This window comes from Ciconia boyciana, chromosome 4 (assembly GCF_034638445.1).
Source record: "Ciconia boyciana chromosome 4, ASM3463844v1, whole genome shotgun sequence".
NCBI lineage: Eukaryota > Metazoa > Chordata > Aves > Ciconiiformes > Ciconiidae > Ciconia > Ciconia boyciana.
The window spans coordinates 47,094,488-47,117,918 of NC_132937.1; the positions used below are offsets into that span (position 1 = coordinate 47,094,488).

General features: G+C 45.0%; 1 protein-coding gene and 1 long non-coding RNA gene across 3 annotated transcripts; one reads left to right on the plus strand and one right to left on the minus strand.

Annotated features, from left to right (window-relative positions):
• Positions 1-730: 730 nt before the first annotated feature.
• LOC140650862 (uncharacterized) lies at positions 731-4,464 on the minus strand. Its single transcript, XR_012042187.1, has 3 exons — positions 4,313-4,464; positions 2,423-3,283; positions 731-1,379 (listed from the first exon to the last, which is right to left on the minus strand). It is a non-coding gene; the product is annotated as an uncharacterized lncRNA (long non-coding RNA).
• A 32-nt stretch (positions 4,465-4,496) lies between these two features.
• On the plus strand, positions 4,497-19,797 carry VLDLR (very low density lipoprotein receptor). Of its 2 annotated transcripts, XM_072859678.1 has the most exons (19): positions 4,497-4,872; positions 9,267-9,386; positions 10,346-10,468; positions 11,357-11,479; positions 12,845-13,216; positions 13,323-13,445; positions 13,527-13,649; positions 14,109-14,228; positions 14,306-14,431; positions 14,830-15,001; positions 15,331-15,555; positions 15,713-15,831; positions 16,208-16,347; positions 16,457-16,598; positions 16,899-17,045; positions 17,962-18,051; positions 18,454-18,531; positions 18,644-18,813; positions 19,160-19,797. In XM_072859678.1, exons 1-19 carry the CDS (start codon positions 4,530-4,532, stop codon positions 19,193-19,195), a joined length of 2,892 nt encoding a protein of 963 aa, XP_072715779.1. In that variant the 5' UTR covers positions 4,497-4,529; the 3' UTR covers positions 19,196-19,797. The 2 variants fall into 2 exon arrangements, with proteins under 2 accessions (XP_072715779.1, XP_072715780.1); XM_072859679.1 differs by lacking the exon at positions 17,962-18,051.
• Positions 19,798-23,431: the final 3,634 nt, after the last annotated feature.

The window sequence follows — 23,431 nt, forward strand, 5'->3', positions numbered from 1 at the left end:
CATCAGTTCTCTCTGCCTCATTTTTACAACTCAGATGATGATGATGGGAAGGGCAAGGGGGACTTTTTTGAGTCTTAATTTACTGTTTGTTAGGTATCCTGAGAACAGAGGAAAGGTGCTTTATTAGTGCAAAGTTGTTTGTTTTTTCTTTTTTTGCCCTAAAGCTGCAGACAAAACACAAAACATAGATGTGAGTAGTACTTTTAACAACAGTATAAACCTTCACATAATTTTCAGAGAAACCTTGCAAAAAAAAAAAAAAAAAAAGGCCAATTTCAATTTGTCCCTTAGATACAGCCATGCAACCACATGGATCAGGATTCATGCACATACCTATTTTAAATTATTCCCAAAGGATGCATTCTGTTTCATGCTCTGTACGACTCCTCTGAAGTCAGTAATACAGATCCTGGCTCTGCACTTCCAAAATACAGCCATGAATACACCTCCTTCGATTACTGTCAGTTTGGGCATGCAATGATCTTATGAGCAGTTAATGTCTTTGGATGGCAGCACACAATGAAGAAAATATTTTTGCAAGTGATCCTAAGGCAGGATGCTATCCCATGATATGTAGCTGCTGCTTTTTCTACCCATGAGGCTTTCCTTTTCTTTATTAGATTAGGTTGCACACTGTAGACATATCTTCACTTCATGTCCTTCACCAGAGGAGCTGGAGGGAAAAGTCCCATTGATTTAAGACCTGAGGGTAAATTAGTAATCCCAGTGCTTCAGGAACTCATTTAGAAATGGAGGCTACAGGGTCTTTAAGGCAAAAAGAGAAAGGAACAAAAACCACACTGAATTCATATTATGTGTACTCCAGAAGGTCCTTTCTGTTCTTTATTTTCTCTTGTAAGTTGACTTTACACTCTCTAACCAACACGGTAAGTTAATTATCCCAAACGATCCAAACCTATTATAAGTCCAAATGCATTATCAGCTGAATGGATGTTGGAAAGTTTCTGGGGCCCCAATATCCACCACAATTCCCAAAAGGAAAGGTAATATGATGCCATTTCTTGTTACTTGGGTCATTTTTCAAGGCAAAGGCAATGCCTAACTGTTCACTTAGCTTCTTGGCAATCTTTTCCAGCTTTTTTCAAGGGAACATCACTAGACATTCAAGAATATTCACCAGTTATGGGTTAGAAAACAGGATGGAGACTTGGAGACTTGTCTAAAAACAATTAGCAGTAATAAAATTATTACGCATAATATTTAATACCATACACCACTTGACATTTTACAGTTCTTCGTGCACACACGAACAGATTGTTCTGTAGAATATCCTCATGAAGATGGCATGTCCTTCTATCACAAATGAGAAATCTGCAACAAACCTTCATACACAGTGAAACTCCACTGAATCCGAGTGCCTGCTCAGTACGATAGAAGAAGCCACTGTTAGAAGCATGGTTTAGGAATGCTTTTCTCTGGTGTCTCAGCCAGTCTGGTTAGTTAGAAACTATTCCTGCATAATGCCTAAGTGGTTTTGGAGACATCAGCCCTGTACTCTGCACATCATATATATTTATAGTCCATAGTTAATAACAATACCAAATATATATTAATGCAAATAGCAGAAGATGGACCTAGACCAGTTCTGAGAGCAGTACAGGAGCAGAGCAGCCTTTGAGATTGTTCTTGACTACAGGAACTTGCTTAACTAAGGTGGCAATGCCAGCTTTCCCTCCACACTCCCTCTCTGCGCTCCCTGAGGTTGCCCACTTTCTCATCCACCTTTTCTCTGCAGCTTCCTGACTTCCCGACAGCTGAAGAAGTTAAACTCAGACATGGCAAAAACCAGAGGAGACTGGACACATGGAAACAAAGCAAATGTTAAAGTATTTCCCAGACTGATGACAAAAGGACTTACCGTTACAAAAGCCAGCTCACATTCCCTACAAAATTCAGCACCCTTCCTAAACCTTAGACCCTCCTGGGTGCTTTGCTCCTACATTATCAATAGCATAGTAGGACTGCTATTCTCCTAAGTGTGCGTATTTCCAACAGAAACCCACAGTTTTATTCCAGTTCTCCTGTATAGATCTACTCTGGCTTGTATCCTTGTGTGTATGAGCAAAGGGACGCTACAATTCATTACACACACTGCAGATCCCCCCAGACACCTTCCCATTCCCACATGAAGCAAGCCTTTGCAAGACTATGGCTGCTGCAAAGGCACGAAACCTCAGTGCAGATGGCTTCCATGAGTCTCACAAACCTCCTCATAGGGGCTGGCAGGCTACTTGCCCTTTTCTTAAACAGAGTTCCTGTAAGGATGGTGCTAAGGAAGGAAAAGACCTTTTCTGTCTGAGATCCTTTTCTGGAGATTCCACCAGAGTCTGCAGATGATCAGACTCACGCACCTACTTAGTCATGCATTTTAACTTAGTTGAAATGCCAAAAATTATTTTACCGCAAGTTCTGCTTTGAAGACTCCAAACCCTCAGGTGTGCAAAGAGCTAGGTACATCCAAGACAGAAAGTTGCAAAGCCAGGTGCAGGTGCTCACGGAGCAGCGATAACGCAGGGGACAGAGACTACTTTTCCTCCCTCCAGTAAATCTATATCTTCCATAGACAAACAAAGACCATCAACTACCAGCATACACTGTTATGTCCAGCCCTGCATTTCTGCATGACTGGAGTCTTCTTGTGTATTGCTGCACTCAGTCTATGGCTTATAAAATATTTCTGTAATGGTAACAGGACATTTGTGAAAATGCTGTTCAGCCCAAAGCACAGCAGACCATGCAACAGTAAGCACCCGACTGAAGGCAATATGTCATGCTGAAGAACCGCAAGGAAAACGATGTTTTCAGCGTACCACTTACACTAAGCCATCTTCCTGAGGACCCCAGTCAACCCCCTTGTACACAATAGATCTTTCTTGCTTGAAGCAGCATATGTTTGCAAGAACAATGCTGTAGCATCTAATGCCACATACCAGGCAGGCTGGGAAAGCAGAGTCTTTCTCCCACTGCCCCTGAGGCCACAAGGTAGAGGAGCTGTAGGGAGGCAAACACTAGGAACTGCTCTCTTCACATTTATACACATATCAGAAATATCATTCTCAGCTGTACTTCAGTTACATGAAATAAAATCTTGACTTCTTTAACAAGTCTCTCATACATCAACTGTTTGCCCATTTGGATGAGCTGGACGTTCGTTACAGGAACTGCAAGAGATAATCCACTCCGAAAGTTATTCATGCAGTGGTGTGATTTGTCTTTAGTGGAGTCATGACACAATTGGATGCAATTCAAAAAGGGCTTCGCTCTGCAAATAATGTATAAAGAAATATGTTATGACATGTAGGAAATACCGCATCTTAAACATACTTGCTTCAATGGAGGAATCAGCCACATTACTGAAAAAGACTTAAAATATTAGGCTAATAATTCAAGACTTCATTTCCAAGGAAAGAAACAGCAACCAGCTTTTTCATCATCTGTGGATGGAGCAGCTTGCTGAGGTTTATGTGTCCACTACAATATTAACAGCACAGCACACACTATTACCATAAAATAGCAAGTCTATGAAAATAAACGAAAAAAAGCAGAGGATCACTAAACCGCAACTGCAAAGTCTAAGAGTACCATGAACAAAACCAAATTTGCATTCTACCAACCCTTCTTTTCTTTCTTTATTTCACCAAGACATAATTGGCTGTTTGAAACGTTACAAATGTGGAATAAAACTACCAATTCTCCTCCTTAAAATAAAAGGTTAGGCTTGTAATTATACGACTTTGGCATATCATTTTGTGCAATTACTAATTAACTACGATCCCTGATCGGAGAATGCAGAAGTAGTGATTTTCTTCCTCAAGAGCTGCGCCTGCTTCGTTTTAAGTCAAGTTCTGCTACAGAGGGAGGAAAAAAACCACAGGCACGCAAGCATGTGCGCGTGGGGCGGCGGGCGGGGGGGCACCAAATGGAAGGGACGCTTCTTTGGAGAAAACCATCCCGCAACGCGGATCTCGCCTCGTCTTGCTCTGCCGCCCCGGACGGGGGGCCCCGCAAGGCCCCCTCCCCGCGGCGGGGCGCGGACGGCGGCACCGGCCTTCTGGGGAAGCAGGAGAAACAAAGCCGCCGCCGCCCCCACCCCGCGGCCCCCTCCGCCGCCCCAGCTCCCTCCCGCCGGCGCTGCCCCACACCGCCGCCCCGGGTGCAGCGGCTGGCAGCGGGGTCGCACCGCCCCCGCCCCGCGGAAGGAAGGCCGGGAGGGGGGAGCGTGGGGGGGCTCTGCCCGCCCCAGGCCACCGCACCGCACCGCGTCGCGTCGCCCCGCCGCAGCGCCACTCACCGTCACCGCGCCGCGCCGAGCCCCGCCGAGCCGAGCGGAGCGGAGCCGGTGTGCGGGCGCGCCGCGGCGGCCGCAGGTGCCGCGGAGGAGGAAGCGGGGGCGGGCGGCGCTGGCGAGCCAACCGGGGCCCGGCGCGGCGCCGTGAGTCACCAGCGGCCGCGCAGGGCGGCCGGGCGGCTGGTATAAGAGCGCCGCAGGGACACCCTTCCCCCCGTGCATGTCTCCGTCTCCCTCCTCTCCTCCTCTCCTCTTCTCCTCCTCTTCTTTTCTCCTCCTCTCCTCTCTGACCGCGGCGCCTGTCCGCCCGCCTGGCTTCCCTCTGTCTCTCTCTGTCTCTCTCTCTCCCTTCCTTCCTCCCTCCCTCCCTCCCTCTCTCTCTCCCCCCCCCCTCCCCGTCCCCGGCGCGGCGATGCGGTCGGACCGGCAGCGCGGAGACCCGAGCGCCGCCGCCGCGGCGGCTGGCGGCGGCCCCGGGCGCGGTGCGGGACGGCGGGCGGTCCCGTGCTGCTGGGCGCTGTGCCTGCTACTCGCCCTCAGCTGCCTGCGCGCTGCCGCCGACGGTGAGTGCGGGGCCCGGGGGGCTGGGGCGCGCACGGCCGGGGCTGCTCCCGCCGCCGCCCCCGCGATAATTTCTTTCCCCACCACCCTTTTATTTATTTTTTTTTCCCCGGTCTCTCAGGCTGCTTGCGCGCTACGGCGGGGGAGAGCGGGTCTCCGCAGAGGGGCCGCCGGGGCGGGCCCGGGCTCCCGGGGCGACAGGGGAGCGCTGCCGCCGGGGTCTGCCCCGCCGCCCGTCTTGCTGGGGAAGGCGGTGCCTTCCCCGCCGGGCCCCGGGCGGCGCGCAGGGCCGGTGAGGGTGGGCCTGAGCCCCTGCCCGGCCGGCCCTTCCCCGCCCGGGGAGCACCTCTTCTGGGAGCGACCCGGGTGCCCCGCGGGGGGCTTGATTTCGTGCGCGCTGCGTGGTGCTGAGGGGAGGGTCTGCGTGCCTGGGGCTTACCGGGGGGTCGGGGAGGACTGAGGCTTTGTCGTGGAGGAAGGAAGAGGAGTCCTTGGAAAGCCTGTGGCGTTATGGTGCTGTCAAACTACTGTGCGAGTTTGGCTTTGTGGCATCCAGCAGCACTGGCATGGCCCTGGTGTTCAGGGCAATGGTAACCACCGTAAGGGATCTCCACCTGGTGGCAAGGTTGAGCCCGTGGCGTTATGGTGCTGTCAAACTACTGTGCAAGTTTGGCTTTGTGGCGTCCAGCAGCATTGGCATGGCCCTGGTGTTCAGGGCAACGGTAACCGCTGTAAGGGATCTCCACCTGGTGGCAAGGTTGAGTCTTGCCAGCGCCGGATACCTTCTTGCGGGCTGGACTCGCACTGGTAGCTCTGCTCGTGGTGAGCTCCAGGGTTGCCTCCCAGTGTAGAAGCTGTTACCCCTATGGCAGAGGGGCCTGCACATTAAGCCGATTGGATGGTCAATTAAAAATATTTTCCTCTTGGGTGGAGGTAGTAATCAATTGGCTGACTCCTTTCTTCCTTCAGAAACTGAGGTCCAGGCTACCCTTCTAGATGGGAGATGGGCAATTTATGTCTGCGTTGTTGTATGGCTCTTAATCTCCTGACTAGTGCCCTAAAGTAGGCCGAAGTGTCAGATCTTGACTGTGTTGGCGAAGTATACTTAAAGGTAGTCGGACCTTGTAGTCCTACCTGCGTGCAGTATTCAGACACTGGGTCTGTCAGGTAGAGCCCAGCCAGGGGATTGTTGCATCCAGTCCTCGTACAAAGAGGAAGAGGGGAAATGTCTGCCTAGGCACTCGTCAATTCCCGGTCATGTGGATTGCTCCCATATCCAGTCTACAACAGACATGATTAAACAGCTGTAGTATGAAGGACCAAGCTGGCTGGCACTGGAACTGCTAGCGCACTGTAGTCAGAAAGACTACAGTGTGCGCAGTGCACTGCTCGTGCACTGTAGTCACAAGAGATATGCGGTGGAGGGCAACTCTAGTCCACCAAGTTAGTCTGATTCTTCCCTCAGTTTGACTTAGTGGCCCCACCAGCTCTCTCCTACTAGTAGTTGCAGTTGTCAGGGTCTGGGGGGAGTCTAAGCTAGTTCCTGTATGAGCTCTTGAAAGGTTTCCCAATCACTGTTGCAAGCTTTTCTGGGACTTGGTGTCAGATGACAGCACGCAAGTGTCACATGTTTGAGGCTGCTCAGACAAGTAATCTGACAACTTGCTTAAGGGGCTGAGACAAACAGTGACAGCAGAGATACGGAGAAAGCTAGTTTAACTTGGGTAATCATTGTAACTGTGCTCCTTCACCCTGCACACATTGCTGCTTATGAGCCAACTTCTAGTAAGTAGTTACCTGGGGAACAGTAAAATATTATGTGTTGGCAATCACAGCCTGTGAAGTTCTGGTTCTCTACATCTTTTGCCTAAGCCTTATCCCAAGAAGGAGAAAAGGTGTGAAGGTGCTTCTGGTGTATGAGTAGCACAGTAAGAGAAGCTTTGAATTAGTAGCTAATTGATGCTGATGTAAAAATCATTAAGTGTCTAGTGACTGAAGCTGCAACTGAGGTATGACTGTTGCTTCAAATAGCAGTGGATTAGACTGGTAGGGTCATGACTAAATGGTTACCTGGCCTTGCAGAACTGTGCTTGGTGTAAGACAGGGGACCACAGTTAGTTAGTGGCTGGAACTAACCTTTGTCTTAACTGGAGGTCACTCCAAGTGGCCTTTAGAGTCTATCTTCAGGAGTAGCAACAGATGATGACCTTTACCTTTGTGTACCTGTGTGGGTGTTAGGTGCTGTCAGTTCTTTACCTGTTTGTGGGCTAACAAAAGCAGTTGCTCTGCCACTTCACTTGATATCAGCTGCAGAAGTGATGATACCTTATTGGAATGGCTTGTTGTAAGGGTTGTAATTGTAAAGTTATAGCTGTTACTCCAAGCTCAGTTACCATTTCATTTAGCCTTGTATGTAGGTTCCCTGTAGCATTTGGTCAAAGTGATGTTATGTTTGTAAGTCACAATGTACTAGGCAGTCTTAGCAAGCCTTTTCTGGTTATTCTAGCTTGAAATAGAGTAACTAAGGACTGTGCAGTTATTTTGGGATCTCCTGAGTGGCAGGCTTAGTCTAATATCTCTAGTGTGCTATTTTGGGAAAGGTTGACTGTTCTCACTCTGAAAGCCTGGATGAGAATGTCTCAAAACTAGCAGGAGTCAGTTGTTGCATATTTTAGGTGATAGTATGGTAGTAACTGGAATAACACATGACCAAGGCTTGCAAGCAGAAGGCTACTTCTGTTAGAGGTTACTGGACACCAAGGTGATGTCAGGCTTACAGCAAGCTGATATCTGTGGCTTCTGCACCTTCTCTAAGCTGGCTGGGCTAGGCCTTCTAGCACAAGGCAAGCTACTTGTTTGACAGCTCTTGGCCAAATAGTAGTAGCTTTACAAAACCATGCTGTTAGAAAGTGCGTGCTGGTGTAACTCCATCCTGAAAAGGAAAGGAGGAATGGAAATACAGAGTACAAGAGCTGATGTTCACTTTTTTGGCAGTCTTTGAACACAGTTCCCATGAAATAAGTTGTTATGGCTTTACTCTGTCTGACAAGTAAGTTAGTGTTTTACTCAATGAGTAAGACTGCTAAAACATTAGAAGAGCTCAATAAGCTGCTGTTTCAAATCCTTGACTTCTAGCATGAATTTACATGAGACACTCAGCAGGTAAAATAGCCCATGTTGTCCTTGCTTATACTCTGTCCAGGGTTTTGCCATTGCCTAGTGCCTGATGGCTGCCCAATATAATGTGAAATGGCTGAATAGCTTCCTTCCACTTGGAAACTGGTTTGCATTTTGCATGTCATACACATGCAAACATATAAAAAAAACCCAAGTAATGTTCTACTAAAATTCGATGCCCTTTGAGCCCTGGAATGCCAAGATGAAGCACCTCCACTAAATGATGCAATAAACCAAGGAGGAGCAGGAGTCTTGCATCATACTGTAGACATGTGCAGCCAGTACTAATGCATGAGCTTACACACTTGCCTGCATGTATTACATGGAACAGCTCTGGCTTAGCTGCTGAAGAAGCAGGTTGCTGCTTTTAGTGACAGTTATACCACGACTTCAAGACAAAGTAGGTTCCCTTGAGGGATGGGGTCACACAGTTTTAGAGCTGAAGGTAGTCTGGAAAATGCAGTCTAACTCTAAGCACCATGCAGAAAGCAGTACCTTACTTGAGTGTACCAACAAATCAAGACTGTTATCAGTTGGGAGACAACAGACTTGATTCCAGAAGGAAGTGATAAATTATCTTGCTTGCTTAGCATCACACTTGATCTAGCTTTAATAAGCAAGATCCAGATAAGTAATCACACTTTTTTTTGTGTATACTAAGGAATGTTTCTGGGTGCCCTTGTTTAAGGAGTAACTTAAATCATGAAAACTTGTTGTTTAACTACAGAGCAGATATCTAAGCTATCTTTACAGACATCTTGGGGATTCTGCTGTAATGTGTTAGCAGCAGAGTGCTGAAATGCTAATCCAGCTTGACATTAGTCAAGTTTAAACCCAGTTTGCTTAAAGTTTGAAGAGTTTTGAGAGTGCAATGATAGGCGCTAGACAGCAGAAGTCATTGTGTGCATGCATCCCTCTGCCTTGCAAACTTGACCCTGCCTTGAAAAGAAAAACTCAGTAAGAACAACACTGAAGCTGGTTTACTGTTGTCTGGCAGGTGGACTGTCGTCATGCTTAAGCTCTGCACTTGTACTGTGAAGGAAAGCTTCTGGCTCTGCTTTCATGATTGAGTAAGGTGACTACAAAGATTTGGAGCTCAGATCTGGTTTCATGTTGATGTTATGCTGTTTATTAAGCTGGGTAACTTGATCAGCAGTAGGAGAAAGCAAGAAAGTATTGCTAAACAGTATCAGGCCTTAAGTTCCTTTTTTCACTGCAGGTGCAAGAGCAAAGTGTGAGGAATCCCAGTTCCCATGTAGTAATGGACGCTGTATTCCTTTACTCTGGAAATGTGATGGTGATGAAGACTGTTCAGATGGCAGTGATGAGACTGCTTGTGGTAAGTAATCAAAATAATACTTCTGTAGTAGTACTTCCTAGTTGGCAGTGGGGGCTTAACAGTGGATAGCTGGAGAGATGCTTATACTGTCCAGCACTTCTGACAGTCAGAAAACAGAGTAGAGGACAAATTACCTAGAACAACTGGGGAGCTATCTTGATGCCTTATATCCATCTGAGGCAGTTGAACTTTCCTGAGCGCTATGAAAGTCTCCTGGAATTGGTGACAGAGAAAAGCTTATGACCAAAACACTTCATTTGCAACGGTGGTGACTGTCAAAAACAGAATGCAAGCCTGTTCTCAGTTGTTGCTTGAAGACATAGTAGAGACTATTTGCCATTAGCACTTAGCTGTTGGCTATTCCATGGTTAAATGCTCTGTTTTATGTGTGAAAGTGATTCTGCTGAGTCTCCTGTAAACACTAAGTTTAGCTTTGGCTAACAACTCTTGCTTAAGCAGACGGGGAGGCCAAGGTGGATGACTAGATGTACTTAGAGATGAGGCAAAACAGAATCAATATCCAACACTGGTGTGGTTGAACTGCCAGTCTACTCAAGCAGACCTAAACTGTTACCTTAGTGTTAGATAGTACCATGCTTCTGTAATGACAAATCAAATGCTTTGATAATAAACTCAGAGTTCAAAACCTGAATATTAATATCAATAGACCTTTTAACTGAAGTGTGTTCAAAGCAGCAGCTATTCTAGCAGCACAGTATCCCTTAACACTAGCAGTCTTTCCGTGCCTGCTTACAGGAAGATCAATGTTTCTCTGTGCACAGCATAACTCTCTAGGAAGTGTTAAACAGCGCTGTCATTAGACTGGTGGAGGATGACTCCAGACATCCAAGAACTAAGGATATTGCATCACTTGCCTAGAGCAAGGCAGCTTATCTCTAGCTGCAACAAACAAGCTAAGCTCTGGTCTCTAAACAAGTGTCTGTCCTTCTCCCTTGCAGTGAAGAAGACGTGTGCTGAATCTGATTTTGTGTGCATCAGTGGTCAGTGTGTGCCTAACAGATGGCAGTGTGATGGGGATCCGGACTGTGAGGATGGGTCTGACGAGAGTGCTGAACTGTGCCGTAAGTGAGCCTGGCTTGTTGGTGCAGGCAAGCCTGCGCGGAGTAGCATTTTGACTTCTTGCCTGCTTGCAGCCCGGCTCTCCTCCGAAAGGAAGGATGAACTTCTTCTCTTGGAGAGGACCTTCCTAAGTGCTAGCTTGGCTTTGGCCACATCAGGGTCTTGACAGACTTTTTACTGCTTAAAAAGATGTAGAACTGAGTGGGGACTTTGCACATGCACCAGGTAACAGATCGCAAGTACAAGGTTTTACTGACAGTCAGAAGCAGCAAGCACAACATGGCAGGCCTGACCGTTACTGTGGCTTGTTCACCAAGTGATCACTGTCCTCCAAGACAACTACTTTGCAAGATAATCAGAGCTAGTGTGGGAACTGAGTGACTGACTACATGTTGTGGGGTGGGAAGCAGAAGTGCAGAGGCTTGACTGAGGTCTTGCAGCTAGCAACCCCAGTCTTAAGTGTGGCAACTAGTCAAGGAATATAGATCTGTGAAGCTTCATTTCTCTGTATCAATAGGATCCACACTGAGGAATACTTCAGCCCCAAGTCCTACTGCACTTTGGTATTACTCCTGCCTACTACTATGTGTTATAGCTCAAGCTTCTACAGTGTAACTGGTGTGCAATCACAAAACTACCACTACAAAGATACTCTTAAAATACTAATCTATTAGGAGCTGGAAGCATCTTTTTTACTGAACGCTACAAACTAGTGTAACCTCTTCCATGGCGGAGCCATCAACTTAGATGGATGCTGGCATCTAATTAACTGCAACTTTGTCCAGAGCTGAAGCCTCTCAGTCTCAACTTTCAGCACAACTGCTAAAACCCAAGATCAGTAGCTCTTAAATTTCGGAAGTCTTAAATTGAACTTAAACTTTTTTCAATAGATATGAGAACATGCCGGGTAAATGAAATCAGCTGTGGTCCTCAGTCAACCCAGTGTATCCCAGTGTCCTGGAAATGTGATGGTGAAAAAGACTGTGACAGTGGAGAAGATGAAGAGAATTGTGGTAAGGGAAGAAACAGTGGCTGCATAACTCTATTTGAAATTGACTTGTCTGGAAAGGAGCTAGCTGGGCAGTATACCTGGGAAAATAAATTTCTCATAGTATCAATATCTCCTTAAACCTACATTCATCTTGTATTGCAGCCTGCTTAACAAAGCAGACTTGTTCTAACACTTCGCTGTCCTGCTAAGTTATGAACTACAGCAATATAAGCTATTCGACATCTGTCCTTGGTCTCTGGCTAATTTTGGCCATGGCCATAGGCTTAGTCACATGTCAGACAAACCATCAGAATTCATTCTCTGTGGAGTTTCTCAACAGGTAACTCTAGTTGCTGCTTACATTAACAAATGGTCTCCTAAAAATGTAGTAGTGACTTGTAGCCAAGGGCACAGCCTATCTGCTTTATAGCCCTGTCCTGGAGTATTCTGTGTGCTTGTCTGTAAGTGCAGACTAGGGAAGCTAGGTTTCAGGTGCTGGGGGGCAACTTCAGGCCGGTACGCAAGTGAAGCTGCCACTGCCAGCATTAGAATGCAGCATTCCTGGCTTGTTCTAATGAACTTGCATACATATGAGTTGTCTGAGGTGTTCTGAGACAAATTTGCTGTAACCAAAGCCAGAGGGCTGGTTTCCATCAGAGCCACCTTACCTGGATGGGCTAATGAAACACAGATCTCCAGACTTCTGCGATGTGTCTGTGGAGTTGCTGCCTTACTCAGCAAACAAATGCCTTAATCTGACAAGTAAATCTACAGACAGCATGTCTAATGAAGCTGATAAAACTATCAGCCTAGGCATACTGAGCTGCTAGCTACATTGCTATTAAACCAGCATAATTTGTCCTGGTGTAAGTTGTGTGGGTGTGCTTAATACCACAGAATCAACTGGTGCAAGATCTTGATCTGTTATCCCCAGTGGTCCAGGCAAATGGGCCACTACTGTCCTGGGGACCAGCATAAAACACTTCAATTTCAAACTACAGTGCATGCTGACCATCTGGCTACCTTAATCTCAGTCTGTACTCTAGAGTTAGCAATTCTCTTACCTTCTGTCTCTGGTTCACAGGGTTTGAGCCTGTTTTCTGAAAGGCTCGCACTCTGAAGCAGAACAGCCTAGCTGCTTCAGAAGGAGGTTATTTTCACTGAGTAGCTCAAAATTGATGCCTCTCACTCATAACATACAAAGGCAAGGAGGACAGTCTATGTGGGGCCCAAGTGTCCTGTAGGTGGTCAGTTAGGTTCTCCTAGAGCCTTATACAGGATGCTGATCTGTCAGCTAACAGCTGATGAAGAACCTGCAAAGCACCTTCAAACAAGGGTCTGCCTTCTTATGATAATCTGCTAATCTCTTTTACTCCTGTTACTCCAGGCAATGTGACTTGTAGTCCGGCAGAGTTCACATGCAGCAGTGGGCAGTGTATTTCCAAGAGCTTTGTCTGCAATGGTCAAGATGACTGCAGTGATGGCAGTGATGAGCTGGAGTGTGCACCTCCTACCTGTGGAGTTAATGAGTTCCAGTGCAAGAGCTCCACTTGCATCCCCATCAGCTGGGTGTGTGATGATGATGCTGACTGCTCTGACCACTCGGATGAATCTGTAGAGCAATGTGGCCGCCAGCCTGCACCTCCTGTGAAGTGCTCTGCCAGTGAGGTGCAATGTGGCTCAGGTGAATGTATCCACAAAAAGTGGCGCTGTGATGGAGATCCTGACTGCAAGGATGGAAGTGATGAAATCAACTGCCGTAAGTTAACTTGGTCCTTCTCTAGGAGGTGCTGGTTGGCTCCTGTTTTATTTTTTTTCCTTCAGCATACCTCAGGAGTTTAAGTCTGTAATGGCTGTGTCCTCAGCTTCTCGGACCTGCAGACCAGACCAGTTCAGATGTGAAGATGGGAACTGCATCCATGGGAGTAGGCAGTGCAATGGTGTGAGAGACTGTCTAGATGGCACTGATGAAGCAAGTTGTAACAATGGTAAGTGTGGAACTAAACAATAATAAAGTCTTTGCAGAATGTCTGTTGAAGCTGGTAGTTGCCCTCACAGTCTTATCTCAGTTATTCAGTGCTCTGGACCTGGAAAATTCAAGTGCAGAAGTGGAGAATGCATAGATGTCAATAAAGTGTGTAACCAGCAGAGAGACTGCAAGGACTGGAGTGATGAGCCCCTCAAGGAGTGTAGTAAGTGAACAAACTCCTTACACAGTGCTGACCACTAGACATACTTGGATACAGTCTCTGAGCTGTCAGATGCTAGTCTGGAATGCCCATCTGCACCTTCTTGGTGGAAAACAAACAACCAAGAGCAGCCTAGTCAATAGGCTAGTTTTATCCTTGCCAAACTGGCTGTTGGGATGACTTCTCCATGGCCAGAAGGCACTTGAAAAGGCATTACAAACTCTGAAACTTCCAGAAGCCTCAATCTTTGCTGCTGCCAACTTGTAACACAAGTAACATGCTGATAGCTGAACAAATAGGAGTTTGGGGAGAGTCTCTTGCATGTGACTTCAAGTGCCAGAGTGGCTTATCAGATGTGGCAGGCATCATTAGAAAATGGATGGGTATCTGGTAAAGCACTTTGACTAAGACTTTAAGACTAAATGTGTGCTGTCTCAGAAGTGACCAGTTCTTCTTTTCTAGACATAAATGAATGTCTGGTGAACAATGGTGGATGCTCTCATATCTGCAGAGATCTCATTATTGGCTATGAATGTGACTGTCCAGCTGGGTTTGAGCTTATAGACAGGAGAACCTGTGGAGGCAAGTATCAAGTAGGTTAACATGGATCCTACTGATGGTATTGGGGATGAGAACAAATTGAATTGTTGTCTTTACAGATATTGATGAATGCCAGAACCCTGGTATCTGCAGTCAAATCTGTATCAACTTGAAAGGGGGCTACAAATGTGAATGTAGCCGTGGCTATCAGATGGATCTTGCTACTGGGGTGTGCAAGGCAGTGGGTGAGTATTGGCATAAGACTTCTATATCCCCACTTTAAAATGAGGTAGCAAGTGATGTACTGTTTATGCTATTGTGTTTTTGACACTTGTTGTGCTGTTATCAATATAACTTGTACAGACCTGAACATTCCTAACACTTTGAATGATGCCATGATACAGTACTTAAAGCTGCCTGACATAAACTGCTTATGTCTGCTCCCTGGGGAGGAGGACCCTCCCCATCAAGTTGTGGAGGGAGAAAAGGATGAGGTATGGTAAAGCCAAGACCTCTGTGGGCATCCACTAGCAAGTGTGGAATGGCAAATACTAAATATAATGACTCTTAAAAACTTTTCATAAAAGAACAGTATGTGACTGCATGTCTAGAAGTACAGATAACACTTACACTCTTTTCACAGGGAAAGAACCATGTTTAATTTTCACCAACCGCCGGGATATCAGGAAGATTGGCCTTGAGAGGAAAGAGTACATTCAGCTAGTAGAGCAGCTAAGAAACACTGTAGCTCTAGATGCTGATATTGCTGAGCAAAAGCTTTACTGGGCTGACTTCAGCCAAAAAGCAATCTTCAGGTAAATGGACTCAACTTCTGAACCCTAGTGTGCTCCCCTAAATGATCCCACATTTTACCCAATATACTTCTCTAGGCTCTGGTGATGAGAACTAGATTCCTGATGTCCTGAAGACACAGTAGATGCAAATTCCCACAACTAGCAATGTGTATGCCTATTGCACTTCCTAGTAACTGCTGCTACAATTGTACAAAAGGCACTCTGTGGAAGGTCACAAGTGCATCTTCTACATTGTCTGCCTGAGATCTGTGTGCAGTATTTGCTGAGGCATGCCAAATGGTAGTATCTGTGGAGGAAGGGGTTGAGAGCAAGTAATTCTTGTCTTCCAGTGCCTCTATTGATACCCGTGACAAAGTTGGAACACACATCAGAATCCTGGACAACATACAGAGCCCTGCAGGAATTGCTGTTGACTGGGTTTATAAGAACATCTACTGGTCTGACTCAACTGCAAAGACCATTTCAGTGGCTAGCCTAGATGGCACAAAAAGAAAGGTTTTGTTTCTGTCTGAGCTGAGAGAGCCAGCTTCTATTGCTGTAGATCCTCTCTCTGGGTGAGTATTTGTCCTGGTTCTCTTAAAAGAGCAGACCTATCAGCTAATCCATGTCCTGATAACTGGCTTGGGTAGTCTTTGTTAGTTATTGGTCATAATTAAGAGTGATACTACACAGTACTATAGTGCATCATACAACATAAATTCTGCTTCACAGCTTTATGTACTGGTCAGACTGGGGTGAGCCAGCAAAAATTGAAAAAGCAGGAATGAATGGATTTGACAGACAGCAGCTTGTGACAACAGAAATCCAGTGGCCTAATGGAATTGCTCTAGGTATGTTGAACTTGTGTCTGTGCCAGAGGTATTTTGGAGCTTTAGCAATTTGTTTGCTACAAAAGCCAAGGTCATCCTTCAGAGAACTGTTTTCAGCTTCTGAGAATGAGAAGTTCCTGCATGCCTGGAGACACTGCAACAGGCACAGGTAGCACTTCTCAGATACTGAAATGGTAACTTTTCTTGCACTGCTCTATTATAGTTGAGGCACAGGCCACTTAGGCAGCACTGCAGCAGCCTTCTGCATCTTGGTATGGTAAGAAACTAGGGCAACACTGCAACTATTCTTGAACCTCTGGGTGTTTCAACTTTTGCAGGAGGCTTTGGACGTTTTCTCGATGTAGATAGTAAATATCTTTGGGGCTTTTCCTCCTAGATCTTGTAAAAAGCCGTCTGTACTGGCTCGATTCTAAACTACATATGCTGTCAAGTGTGGACTTGAATGGCCAGGACCGTAGAATTGTGCTGAAGTCTCATATGTTCCTTCCTCATCCTCTTGCTCTAACAATATTTGAGGTAAGAATGACTTCTTGTAGTAATGTCAAAGATCTTGCTAGTACATGGCTAGCAATATGGTGCTGGTATCAACACAGAGGTGATGGGATGCAATGACTCTGTCTTCTAGGACCGTGTGTACTGGATTGATGGAGAGAATGAGGCAGTCTATGGTGCCAACAAATTTACTGGATCTGAATTGGTTACCCTGGTGAACAACCTCAATGATGCACAGGACATCATTGTGTATCATGAACTTGTTCAGCCTTCAGGTAGCTCTAATACAGTTTATAGTTATGCCAGTGTAGGCTTCTAAGAAGCCTGCCCTGCTTGGGTGGTGGCAAATGGTATCCCTCCCCTGTATAGCTGTCTACTGACTGCTTGGAGCTTCTAGCGTAGGCACCCCCCACGGGGTTGAGAGACCATCTAGTTGCAATTGCTCTTTCTTAGACAAAGCAGGTACAAATCTATAACCTGCAGAGCCAAGTAACTCTAGTAGAGCAATTATTGAGCAAATAATTATGCTATACACCTGGAGTATGAAGGCTCACTGTCAATTGCTGTACCAACAGGTAGGAACTGGTGTGAAGAGAACATGGCAAATGGCGGCTGTAGCTACCTGTGCCTCCCTGCTCCTCAGATAAATGAACACTCTCCAAAGTACACCTGTGCATGTCCTGTTGGACAGTTCTTGCAGGAGGATGGTCTGAGGTGTGCAGGTATGGTAACATGACCGAAATCTTTTCCAGGGTGGATGGGGAAGGAGTAGGGGTACTGAACCTGTTGGAGGCAAATATGGCAGTATAGGCTGACAGCTTTGTGTGAGTTAATCTGATGTTATTAATCTTGGAGGGGGTGGTCTTCTAGCATGTGTTAAGCTGACCCTCAAAGTCTGCAGGTGCTGTTCAAAGTCCATGCTTGGCTTCTGCATCATCATCATTTGCAACAAGACCTTGTACCTCCATGGCTTTCTGCAGACAGCAAACATACTGAGCCCCTTTCTTATAAAACAAGGGGCATAAACTAACATGGCCTTACAGTGTATAAATACAGTGTTGAAAAGCTGATAGGCTAATCTTGCTGGCCAAGGAAGTTTGTTTGGACCTCCTTTTGTGGTCCAAACAAACATGCCTGCTGCCACTACCCTGAGCACTGGCTATATGGCAGACTTGTTTGTCCAGTGGAGTGGAACTAGAAACTCCAAAGTGCCACTTACTGTATTGGATGTTGATTCTGACTGCCACAGTTAGAGCACTCAATGCAAGGACACTGTCCTCGGGTGACTGCTCTGAAGGGTTACTATAGGTATCAAAGACTGTACCTAACCAGTAAACTTGTGGGACTAAAATCTTACTCAGAAAAAATGAAGTGAAGAATGGGGTGGCTTACTGTTGTCATGACTCTAAATACCTGTAATTCATGCCTGATTAACTGTCTAGCCTTGTTCTTGGAATTATTTTTGATCAAAAACCCTCAGCTGAGGGTGTGCTAGTGAAATAACTAGTGTCAGTGTTTCCAATAAAGCTAACAAGCTGCATGATCATTCTGCCATTTGCTAAACATTCACTACCATGGCTCTCATAGCTAAGCCATTGCAGAACTTCAGGATTAACTGGGTTCTTGATCTATAATTAGTTTCAGGTACTGGAACAACTGTGGCTTACACTGAGGCTAAAGATACCAGCACAACAGAAAAATCTCCAACTGTTGGACTAGTTCCTGGAGGTACTGGTCCCAATAACTCAGACTGCTAAACATTAGAGAAATTAAATGCAAACTGACCCAGTAGCCTACTTGAAGTTTTCTCCTTTGCATGCAAGTAGAGAACACAGGCCAGGTCGTGTGTGTAGTACAAGTACCACAGCTGGAGCATGTGATAAACAGAATTAGTTCACTTATGACAGTGTGGAACCTATTGGTTCTGTGAAATCCCAGGAGTGCTCAGAGAAGGCAAGCAATAAAAAAAGCTTTCTACTAATATAGGATGAAGCCTGTTAGGCTGTTCTTGCAGTGTGTTACTGGGAAGCTAATACATGATAGCAGCTTCTGGGCTTGGGAAGTGCTTGCATCTGACAAAGTCTGCCAGCCTGCCAGTAAGCAAGCTCACTACTTCAAATTCTCGTGCAGGATTCAACATCAGTGGTACAACATCTGAAGTAGCTGCAGCTGGGGGAACATCAACAGCTTGGACTGTTCTTCCTGTCTGTGAGTACAGCATTCACTAGCCTTTGGGACCCCTTGTGGTGGGACAAGCCACTCTTGTCAGGAGCTTGGCTTGACCCTACTCTATACTTGCAATCTGTTTCTCTTCCTAAAGTGTTGCTGGTGATGGCTGCAGTGGCTGGCTACTTCATGTGGCGTAACTGGCAGCACAAGAACATGAAGAGCATGAACTTTGATAATCCTGTCTACCTGAAAACTACAGAAGAGGACCTCACAATTGATATCGGAAGACACAGCGGTTCAGTAGGACACACCTACCCTGCAGTAAGTAAACCTATTGACATGTCTGAGGCTCCAGGTTAATCCTCAGAGTAGACATAAAGACTGCCAAATGATATCTGACTTGAGCTTAGGAGAGGTCTCTACTCTTGAAAGCTGCTAGCTGCAGCCAAACCACTGGGCTGAGTCAGCTGAGAACTTGGCCTTTTAATCAAGGTTAAAGTTGTAGTAGGCAACTACTAGCCTATACCACGATGGGGTAATCAGTGCTGGATGTGGTCACCAGCCTGCAGAACTAGCCCCTATTTCAAAATGCTGTGTAGTGATGATATGCATTGTTTTGTATCTTTTATTAGTACAATTGTAGCTAACTTGTACTTATTTTGTACAGATATCTGTTGTAAGCACAGATGATGATATGGTGTGAACACTGGATCAGCAGTCGCTTCCAGTTCACTTGTCTTACACTCTTTGGGGATAGTAACCAGGTTTGTGGCTGAAAGACTTCCTCCATTCTTGGAAGAAAGAAGACACTTTCTGTATGTATGGAACAATTATGTAAATAGCTATTTTATACAGCTTAACAACAAACTCTGTAAATACCTGTCCACAACAATTCAGCTTTTAGTGGTTACCGTTTTATCAGTAACCCTTGGATTGGTCAGTCAGTAACACCACTGACCAAATATAAAGCACTTTCCATAGAAAGCCATATTCCAGCCACAACTTGTAACACCTGTACATATGTGTATAGGCCACTTGTAAATAGTATTATTGGAAAATCACTATCAAGCACTTTGAAATACTTCAAATGTAAGTTGTTGTACACTGTCTTTTTCAATGATTGGGGCAATGGCAATAGGAAAAAACGGGTTACTATGATTGCCAAAAATTTGTAAACGTAAGTAATTTTGTATGTAAGATTGAAACAATCTTGTCTGTTACCTCTTAGAGGTATACAGGTATGAATGCTCTTTAAGAAACCACTGTAAATCTTAAATGCAGAGGAGGGGAAAAATAAAAAAAATTAAGCAGTTAAAGTATTGGTCTCCATTATTATGTTAGCACTGAAGTAAAATAGAATATCTTCTAAGTTGGAAGCCTTAGTGGGTTTCACTACTACTGCCAGCCAGAACATGAAGTATTTAAGTTACTTCAGCAGTACCCTAGACTGCTAAGACAGTACTGACCTGCCAGGTGATTGAGGTTTGCACTTGAGGCTGATACTTCACAGGGTAATGGACTGAATGGGCCTCCTTTCTTAGGAGTCCAACTGGACTCCTAAGTTAGGGCTGACAGTGGCTAAAAATACTCAACTACTATTGCAAGCTCTTAAGAGGTAGCATTGACAGAGATGCTACATGGAGACAAGTCAAAGCATTGTCTGCCAGGTAAGTGTAAGGTCCTTGCAAAGGATGTTATGCACAAGCTCACGGTGGTGTCAAGCTGTTAGCAGTTATTCCTCATGGCAACGCCAGTGCAAGTTGGTTCTTGGTAGCTGCTACACCTGTACAAAGGAATAGTAGAGCTGTGACTTGACAGGTAATCATGGCAGCCTGCTCCTGGAGTCTTGGTGTTGAAAAGCCCCTGTTGCTACATGTGTAATGACCTAAGTCCCCTGCAATGAGAATCACTGAGCTAGTGTCCCCTTCCCTGTGGGAACTCAACTAATTGCAATGGCTCTAAGATACTGATCACTTGAAGTGCTGGAGCCTTTCTGTTGGGTGATCACAGGAGTGAAAAATAAACTGTACAACTGTTCTGGTTCCAGGAAGGTGATATTCATCTTGATGATAACTGCTTAGTACCATACTACTTGAATGCTAATTTTAGTAGCACCAAGTATGTTCCTTATCCACTGCACATATATAGTTCACTTGTGCAATAGAGAAGGATTAAGATTGAATAAATTTGCAGGTTTTGTGGTCCTCAGGTATTTTGCTTTATGGTCAAGTTTGGACTAAAGAAAGAGGAAGCTTTTGATCTTTATGGCATAACTACTTGGTAGTCTCCAGCTGAGTAAAAGGTAGTTTCCTTAATGACAAATTATTTTTCTGGGATAAAGTTGTGGTTTCTCCTCTGACACTGCAGGATCTTGGCCTTGAATTGCCACCCCATAACTGCTGTAGCAGGAGGTGCTACTTCACTGTTGCTAATCCTTTCACCTTCAAGGTGAAGAAGAAATTACTTCTGATTGGGTGCAGGTTCAAAGCTAAGACATAGTTTGGAAGAAGTTAAAATTTCCTGACTATGCTTTAGTGATGACTTGTTAAATCATTCTCAATCAGTCATGTCTCTAAAAGAGTAACAATAAAAATCATCGACTCTGAACTTGGATCAGTTCCTGTGCTTGGTTCTAATGCCTGTTCTCATTGCAGTTACAGCTGGGGTCTGCTCTCTTAACGGTCTTCTGTGTATTTTGGACTCCTTTCTTGACAGATGAGGACAGCTGCCAACTTCTGCAGATTTAAAATAAGTTGTTTCTAGCAAGCTCACTACTCTTTGGGGAGTTGAAGCTTCTAGCCAGCTATCCCTGGCAACTCTTGTCTATCTGTAGACATTTTCAGTATCTGGAATACATGTGGACTAAAATGTCTTGTAAAGAGTAGGATGTAAGGAGACCTCTGAAGTTTCTGGCCGAGAATACTATATCTATTTTGCTGAGTACTTTCTGGGACAAAGTGCCTTTCATATCAGTCTAATATGTAAGGATTATTAGTTATTGGATAGAATTCAACTTTTTCAGTTAAATGTCTAACTTGGGATACTACAAAGTATTTGTGGTGAAATGTGACAAAACCTTAAACATAATTCTCAGTCAGCTTGTTGGTTATAAATTTGCATGACAGTTAAATACAGGCAAAATGCTCTACCTTTTTAGTCTTTGTACCAAAGATGAACAGCTCTACTTTTTGGTAAAGTTTGTTGCTGTCACCAGTATTATACCAAATGACATATGGGGTAGACCAATAAAGACATTTCTTCCTGAGGTTAATGTTCAATTGAAGTAGTAACTTAAATCTATTTTGGGAGCCTGAGTTAGCTCTTACAGAAACTGGGCTCTGGGAACTTACTGGACTAAAGTCAGAAAAGGTGATGAACAACGTTGTCAGAATAGTACCTTGGCACACAAAAGTAGTTCCTGTGGTCCATAGGAGACTTAACACTTTACCAGATAAAACTTCTATGCCTTCCAATAGCAGGAGGGAGGAGGAGGGAATACTGGGCAGTAGCAGGAGATGATATAAGATGGCCTGTACTTAGTTGCAGATACTGTTTGGCTTTTAATCTCACTAGGTTTATTCTGCCCTGCCCCTCTTCATTTTTGTATTGTGAAATCATTGTTTACTTCCACAGCAGGCTTGGAGAGTAGTCAGGGATTCCTTCTGTAAAAACAGACCCAACTTGCATGGACAAATGCCTTACTATCTTTGAACAATTTTTTTCCCCTGCCATCTGCAAGTGTTTGACTCTGTTTTATTGCTCTGTCATGTGACGCTCTTGGCATCTAATGAAGGTGGTATAGCTGTACTGAGCACTCCTGCAGCAGCAGCCTGTGGCTGTGCTGCTGGCCACTAAATGAATTCTCAGAGATCATCCTTGTCTCAGCTCGTCTGCTGCAGTCCCAGAGCAATGGGACATTAATAACCTGTTCGGTCAGGTTTCACTGTTAAGTTGGCTTTTTATTCCTCTTGAAGAACTTGCTGCTACTAGATACATGAATATGGCTTTAGTTGGTTATTGAAATAGTATTCAAGGTAATGGCATAATTTTTGTTTCCCAGCTGAATGCAAAGCCCTCTGGTTCTAAATACTGCCTATTTCTGTTCAGTGTCTGCTAGCCAGTGTGAGCGCAAAGCTAGTTTTGAAACTGGCTTTTTCTCTCCCTTACAAATGTTCAAATTTCTTGCTACTCTTCCTCTGCTCCCACGTTCTTTTCTGAATCTTATTTGATCTGCCTTTGAGCAGTAATGTAAAATACCTACAGTGCTAGGAAAATCAGAGGAAAATGAACATAAAGGGAATTGAAGTTGCTCATGTGATTCACTACTTTCCCTTTCTGTACCTCATTCCTCTACAGATAGCTGCAGTGTGCCTTTTCCCAACCCAACTTCTATTTGCTTACATTTTTAATGGACAGACCTTTTTTTCCCCCCATCAGATCTTTGCTGAAACAGTGAAGAAACATTTATCTATTTTTATGTAAGTGCTGGATGTTGCTAGATTAGGGAAAAGGGACAGAGACAAGGACTCAAACTGGAAGAAATAGTATGGGAGACTTCAGATAAAGGAAAAAAGCTTACAGCTACAGAAGCACTCTTCACTCCATAACCATGGATGCAAGTGAAGGCTTGCCACTACTTTCTGTAGATATGTGAAGAAACATGCTGCTATTCCTCCTTTGAGCAATGGTTGGTATTGTCACTTATTGGAAGAAGGTGCTTGAAGAGGTCTGCTCTGTTGATATGCAGAAGCCATCATACATTCCTGGCTTGCTGGTTTTCACTTTTTTCCTCCTGAAAAAGCTTCACAATTTGCCCATATCCAATGAAAGTCTTAAGAGCAGGCAAGAGATAGAGAAGCTGTGAAATGACAAGTAGGCTGCTGAATATCTAGGCTGTTGAACATCCAAAATAAAGACTGTCTCTGGAAAGGATGATGGT